At 37.0% G+C, this 7,585-nt stretch overlaps 1 protein-coding gene across 2 annotated transcripts; it reads left to right on the top strand.

Annotated features, from left to right (window-relative positions):
• The first annotated feature begins 215 nt into the window (after positions 1-215).
• Positions 216-1,472, top strand: LOC122306134 (zinc finger protein CONSTANS-LIKE 4-like). Of its 2 annotated transcripts, none has more exons than XM_043118547.1 (2): positions 216-874; positions 999-1,472. In XM_043118547.1, exons 1-2 carry the CDS (start codon positions 359-361, stop codon positions 1,242-1,244), a joined length of 762 nt encoding a protein of 253 aa, XP_042974481.1. In that variant the 5' UTR covers positions 216-358; the 3' UTR covers positions 1,245-1,472. The 2 variants fall into 2 exon arrangements, with proteins under 2 accessions (XP_042974481.1, XP_042974480.1); XM_043118546.1 differs by having other exon boundaries at positions 218-874; positions 996-1,472.
• The last annotated feature ends 6,113 nt before the right edge of the window (positions 1,473-7,585 follow it).

The following is a 7,585-nucleotide window of genomic DNA, read 5'->3' on the forward strand; positions in this document are numbered from 1 at the left end:
TTGTTCCCTCAGGAGCCAACACCTGGCACCATGGCACACCACACCCTTGGAACGGTGTGAATCATCGTTTTCTCGCCCGATACCCCATCTTCGTCTCGAGCATCTCGCTTTCACTTTTAAATTCCCGATCATACCCTTATTTCCAATGTAGTTCTAGTCCAGGTATTTTCGTAATTTAAGAGAAACATAGGGGTTGGTTACTGTAAAGACTGCGACTTGCCCTTTTCTATTCTCTTCGCTTCCTCTCACGCATCCATCGGTGAGGAGAGAGAAAGTAGAGGGAGGAAATTCCCTAGAAAGGGTGAGAGAGCGGAGAGAAAATACAGAGACCGAATCGAAACTTTTCTGGAGGGAAGAGATGAAGAACTGCGAGCTCTGCAAGGTCCCGGCTCGGACCTACTGCGAGTCGGACCAGGCGAGCCTGTGCTGGAACTGCGACGCCAAGGTCCACGGAGCCAACTTCCTCGTGGCTCGCCACTCTAGGACCCTCCTCTGCCACTCGTGCCATTCCCAAACCCCTTGGAAAGCATCCGGATCCAAGCTTGGCCACACGGTCTCCGTGTGCGAGAGCTGCTTCCGTGGAACTGGAAACAAAAAAGAACAACAACAAAGCGACAAAGGCAACGATGTTGATCTCCTACAAGACAACGATGATAATGAGGTTGATAATATTTTCAATGATAATGACTTTGATGATGAAAGTGATGAGGAGGAGGAAGTGGAGGAGGAAGCTGATAATCAAGTGGTGCCACTGTCTACGACACTGCCTCCGCCTGCTACCAGCTCTTCGAGTAGCGAAGAAGTGTCGGTCACAACGCTTTCCTTAAAGCGAATGCGTGAGAATGGTTCAGATCTTCGAAACCCTCGGGTTATGGTGTGTGTCTCCTCTGTTATATTTCTATATATGTCTCGCCTTGGCTGATTCTTTACGTTTTGTAATGTTTGGTAATCGAGATTCGAATGAACGGTTAGGATTTACGTTTTTGTTAATATAGCAGGACGATCTCTGCCTTTGTTCATATAAACGGGGGAACGATGCGGCATTGACGGCTCAGGCGGGTGACGGCGACGGCGAGGCGACTTCATTGAGGCCATGGAAGGATCGGGCGGTTCAGGTTGACGGCGGTGCGGCATCTTCTTCGGCGATGATGGAGTCGGTGAGGAGAATCCGTGGGCGAGATTTATGTGAGCAGAGCAAAGAATCCGTAGCCGTTGATGAGGATCCCTCGAATAGTGTTAGTTAGCCGTCGGATTTGAAGTAGTCTGCGGTTACGGTAGAAATATTATTTAATCATAATTTAAGCCCTCTTCTAACAAGAAGAGCGGTAGTTGTTGACTATTTAATTTAACTTGTTCAGATAGATATTATTTGGTGGAACGGAACGGTTCACGAAGGAGGAGATTGTGGTCGTAATTTTTGTTGTAAGCAATGCTAACATATTAGATAAAGACGTCGTATCAATTTGGGAATCTATTTACTTGAAATTCTTGAAAAGAAAAGGCGGGCAATCCAACCTAATCTATGGTTGAAGTTGTTATTTGTTGATGGAAGATGCAGAAATGGGGACAGTTTGGTTGGAAAGGAATGTGAGAGTGTAAACGTCGTAGAAATTGGCCTAAGTGTCAGAAGATTTGAGGTGTGTATAAAACTGAGGCACGCCAGTTAAAGCTGTAAACGTGAAGGGTAAGGGATGTGGGGGTCACCTGTGGGGACTCGTGGAAGTGCATGTGTATCGTGTTGCCCTTTTAAAAAAGTTGTCAGTGAAAAATTTTATAAATGAATTTATGTCACAGCAATGTTATGAATTTAGAAGTTGTTGCTTTGGTGATTTTCCTGCATTATTCTGTGCAATGATCATAACGTGTGGGTTTAGACATTTACAGCACGTGCTAGTGAGAGGCTTGTAGCATCCACCCTTGGTTTATCATGGGTTCTATTCTAGTTGAAAACAGCACGTTCATTAATCCATTTCGAATTAAAGAAAATAAACAGTCCAAGATAGTGATCTACTCTTTTTTAAATAAATATTTTATCGTCCAAGAGATTTTATTGTGAAGTTAACTTCAATTAGATTCAATATTGGGTCTGGCCTCCAAATGTCATAGGAATGGTACTATATGTTCTTATAATTTTATGTGCAAAATTCATTCTACCTGTTTTTTTTTTAAATTTAAATTCTAATTCCGCTTAACAGAATGAAAGCAATAAAAAATAAGTGTAATATATAAATTTTAAATTTTAAATTTCAAAATTTTCAACGTATTAACCTAACACGTCAATACGTGCGGTTACGTAAGTAAAATTTGTAAATACAAGTAACATTTTTTATCCAGCACACTTGCACCCGATTTGTATCGAAGGTTTTCTAACTTCTGCTTAGGCAACTACCCCGACAAACCGTGGTCTGTGATGATTGCCATCAAACATAATTTTTATTACTCTGGCCACCAATCAGAATAATTTTCGAGACCCTCTGTTTAGTTATACATTTTAAATGTGATGAGATTAGATGTTTTGAATAATAATAAATAAAATATTATTATAATATAATTTTTTTAATATTAATTTTGTTTTAAAATTTAAAAAAATTAAATTATTTATTATATTTTATATGGAGATTTGATATTAGGAGTCGGTCTATTATAGTGTTTTAGTTTATGTCTAATCAATCATGTGGGGTTTCTTATTTAAAAAAAAAAAAAAATTACAGCCTCAATGTATCATCTTGCAATTAGTCTGTAAAATGTCACTTGGATGATTATTATTATTATTATTATTATTATTATTATTATTATTATTATTATTATTATTATTATTGTTGTTGTTGTTGTTGTTGTTGTTTAACTTCTGGAATTTCTTAAAACAAACTTTTTAGAGATATTATCACCGCCGTCTCATTCATGACCATGAACCTTCTTAGGATTCTTCTGGCCATCCTTTCATGATTTTTATCATATTGACAAAACTAGTCGTTTATTTAAATTCTGGATTCTCAACTCAGGTAATGGATGTGGGTTTGCTTTATAATGGCACCATTACTAGTTTGTTACGGCAACAGAGGGCTACATCGAATTGCTTAATAGAAAAATTTTATTCATCAGTTTTATACCATACTGTTGTTTTTATTTTTTATTTTTTTCTTAATAAATATATAGTATAAGAATTATGAGAGGAAGAACTCACTTGGAGAAAGAAGAAAAGATACATATACTAATTACAGAGCCCTCTAATAAAGAAGTCTCTCTCTCTACCCCAAAATGCATGCCCATATGTGCATATATTAATGAGTTATTTGTGTAGTGAAATGAGATAAGATGGTTTTAGATTAAAGTTGAAAGTTGAATAAAATATTATTAGAATATTATTTTTTAATATTATTATAATTTTAAAATTTAAAAAGTTGAATTATTTATTATATTTTATGTGAAAATTTAATAAAGTTGTAATGATGAAAGAAAATGAGATGAATTTTTAATCCAAACGACTCCTAAGTGTGGCACGTAAAATGGCCAAACTTCAAATGTGTATATTAACTACTTCATCCATAACTTGCTTTAATTGCAAGCTACAACTGAGTATGTGTACTACTTAGATGCGGCAATTAGTGTTGCAGCTCGTGTTTGTGCAGTGTTAAATACATTCGATTATATAGATTAATTCGAATCCGACCTGTTAAGTTAAAAAGTCAGATCTTCAAACCCTATACGAATTCATTTAAATAACAAGTTGTATCGTGTCATCCGTTTTGACCCGTTTAATAATTAATTAGAAACGAGTCAATACGACATAACTCATTTTAACTAATTTCATTAAATGGATTGAACTAACCCATATAATCTATTTCATCTGATTTCTATAATTTCACATAAAAGTTAAAACCTATATTTATTAGTAGCTAACATATTAAAAAAAAATAAGTCTACCTATTAACAAAACATATCAATATTTTTTAGATTTTAGTCTATAATAAAAACCAATATTATAAACCCAACAATAACAACTATGAGCATAGGTCCATAATTAAAATCTTAACAATAAAAACATAACCATATTGAAAAATACTAATATTACAACCTAATAATAGCAAAATTCTAATTTTGAAATAAACGGATTATTGCAAGTTGATTTTAGTTCAAGCAAGTTGACTTTGTTAGCTTCATATTTTTTTCTCTCCATTCTCTCTCTATGCGAAACTCCCTGTGAAACCCATCGCCAGAGTCTTGCTCCATTCGCCTAGGGGAGAGGGGCTGAAGCTTCGACTCCACCAACCTCCCTCCTCCGCCTGCCTCAGCTGCCACTTAGGGCACTTTTCTTCCCTTTTTCATGGTTTTTCTTTTAGTTTATTTCCGTTAGCCTTGAAACTAGGCGATCTACTGACTTCCGGTGTTCTTTGTCTGTCACGCACCCCACCATTAGCCTCCTCGAGCGCCGATCTTCAAGTCGATAGCAAGAGTTTGTTATTTCAAGCGGCGCATTTGTCTTATGAGCGGCTTATGCTGTGCACAAGTTCCACGTGTCACCGTGCCTGGGGACATTTTCTGCCGCCACGTGCGGCACGGTTGGGATCAGTGACATTTCTCGTTCATGATTCAACCTTTCTATCCTGTCCAGTAGCGGCGCGTGTGCTTCACTCGCCATCACTGACAGTGGAGGTCCTTCATCGGAGATTCATCTCAGTTCCTTGCTTTCCTATGTTACCGCTTTCTCTAACCAAAGATCGAGTGAAAGTGATAGTGGCAGTTTTTTGTCCAGTCCTGACCAACACGTTGCAGTACACCCCTTACTGTAGCTTTTAGTTGTAGACTTATGGTCTGTTCATCAGACTATTTCAAAATTGTCACCAAGGGGGTCTTCCTTTGTGGGATTTGGGTGGAAGCCAATTGTTTGGCTCCAATCACCCACTTTTTTTATTTTTATTTTGTGTTGTAATGTGTTGGCTTTGGAAATACTGTAGGGGATTTTCACCCCACTGAACTTGTATCTTGTATCCGATAGTTTATCTATAAAATTTCCTACTTGTTGAGGAAAAAAAAAATTGACTCATTATTAACCAATTTATTATTTATGTCTTAACAAGTTAACCCGTTTGGATGTGAACCCGTTTATGTCAAATACAAATCCAGTATCGTGTTCATATTGGGCTCACGCGAATCTCATCTTTACGCACTTTTCTCAAATGGAATACGCAAGATTGCACACCTTAACATTGTACATGTATTATATTACCTTAAACTGAAGAGTAATTGTATTATCAAGCCAGTGTATAGAGAACATCATCCATATCATTTAAATGGTAAAATCTGATTTATAATATTTAAATTTAAATTTTTTTTTTCAAATCAAATTATGTCATGCAAATACTTAGTGTGTTATCCATGCATGTTTATAAATGGAATTTTTCTAAACTAAAAAATTGCTACGTACATCTATTATATACATAGTATGTAATGATTACAAAGAATCAATTCCAAGAGTCGTGGGTTAGATTGTTAAGGAAGAAAATCGCCCCATAGGTTGGAATGGGAGAAAAAATCATTCTCGGCCCACGAAGGTGACACGGAGCTCAATGATGTGGTCTGAAATCCACGTTGGCAATGGATAAAAAATAAATATAGAAGGTATAAATAGAGATCAACACACACATATTTATATGATTGGCACAAGGCCTACATTCACAGGTTGTTTGGAGGGCAAATCCTCTATTATAGAAGCTGTATTTTACAGTCTTTCATGGTCTTCCATATCTCACAATATAGCAAGGGTCAAGATCCCTTTTACCTAGAGAAGATAAAAAAAATGTTGTCTCGCCTTGTTTGAGGTTGAAGAAGAAGAAGAAGCTGCTTTCGTCTTGAGAGTGTACAATACAAGCCTTATGTCACCTCATTGTCTACTTTTCGTGTCTGATCCCCTCTCTTCCTCTTATTTCTCATTTTTCTTGTTAGTTTTCACATTTTCTCTAACACCCTGCTTTTCCTTTTTGTCTTGTCCCCTTCTTTTATTTCCCCATTTGCCTCCTGATGATGACCATTTGATGAGATAGACTTGGTATATCTAAACTTGCTATTTTTATCCTCTTTAGCATGCCCGCAATTATTAAGGTCAATTTTCTCAACAAGAAGGCCTTGATAATCTTCAAGTCAATACATGATACAGAGAATCTATGAAATACTATAGAAAAATAAATTCTAAGAATTGGTTCTCGATTTTCTGTTTGTTTGTGCTAAGCAGTGAAGAACTGAGTGCAAAGCTCAATTGGGGAGCTAGGCGGTCAATAACTTGACCGTGTTAGGTACGAGCATGAAGCTTAGCTTAAAGAGATAGGTAGGTGATGACTCAACCATGTTAGGTACTAGAGTGAAGCTTGGCTTGGAGAGATAGGTGAGAGATAGACTCAACCGCACTAGTGGAGAGCCCAAAGCTCGCATTCCGAGGGCTGGGTCTCCCATCCCGGTGTTGAGAGGCGGGGGCGAACCCCTCATCTGCCCCACCCCTTGCCCACACCTACTATATTACAACTTGCACAAAGTATTAAGATCTATACTTGAAACATATTACTATATTTATATAGTAAAACTAATAAGATATATTTATAAATATGTATTGCCACATACCTGGGCCTCTAAAATATATTTATAAATATTTTCTATCCTTTCTTTAAGTCGTAGTATGCTCATATTGTCATCCAATCATCAAAACATCATTCACATTGCATCACAATGCTCGATGTCTATTGATGTTCCAAATCCATTTCACTTGGAAAATTGTCGAAAGACTGGCACAAAAGGCTAACATATTGCCACATACCTGGCCTCTAAATCCATACACACAAAACAAATATATCATTCCTCTTCTTATCTTTCAAACCCACTTCTCTTCACTAAAAAGAGTAATTCTACATATAATCATGGAGTATATAATATTAGGAAACCATTAATCATATGTCACCCTCTGCAACTAAGGATACAACTAATCACACAAATCTGGCCCGAAATGCTGGAGAAACAGAGCCATTGGAGCCACAAAAGGAATCCCTCCAATGTTACAATTAAGTTGTATTATTCTGCAAAAGTCTTCATTCCTTTCTTTTTGTAACTGAATCTTATTTACATCAAAAAGTCTATCACCTCTCATTAAGGAGAGTTGTGCACATAAATTTCATTGTTTTGTATCTTTCTATATGGTATCAAGAGCCATCTGCTGACACAAAAAAAAAAAATCACCATTATTGATCCACACAAGAACTTCTCTTCCACTCAATCTTGTGCAACTCTTCCATAGCTTCTGCAACAATTGTTGTTGGTAACTCTGTTACCCTTCGATTGAAATCAGACAACTATGCTCTCTAGAGGGAGCAAATTCTGATCCTTGCTGCAACCCAAGACTTATTTGGCTACCTCAAAGGTGATATAAAAGAACCCACACCAATCATTCTGGGTCAGAATCGTCAACAACTAGTTTCATCCCCGACCCCAAACATGTGAAATGGCAGAAGAATGATCTTTTTTTACAAGGTTGGATTATTGGAAGCTTGACTAAAGAAGCTCCTAGCCTTGTTATTGGACTGGATTTAGCCTCCAAGGTTTG

This window comes from Carya illinoinensis, chromosome 4, assembly GCF_018687715.1.
Source record: "Carya illinoinensis cultivar Pawnee chromosome 4, C.illinoinensisPawnee_v1, whole genome shotgun sequence".
Taxonomy (NCBI): Eukaryota; Viridiplantae; Streptophyta; class Magnoliopsida; order Fagales; family Juglandaceae; genus Carya; species Carya illinoinensis.

Bases quoted from the DNA above. Each gene is read 5' to 3' on its own strand.
- LOC122306134 (XM_043118546.1), top strand. From the start codon at position 359: ATGAAGAACTGCGAGCTCTGCAAGGTCCCGGCTCGGACCTACTGCGAG. The intron at 875-995 runs GTGTGTGTCTCC...TTGTTAATATAG, and splicing joins TTCGAAACCCTCGGGTTATG to CAGGACGATCTCTGCCTTTG.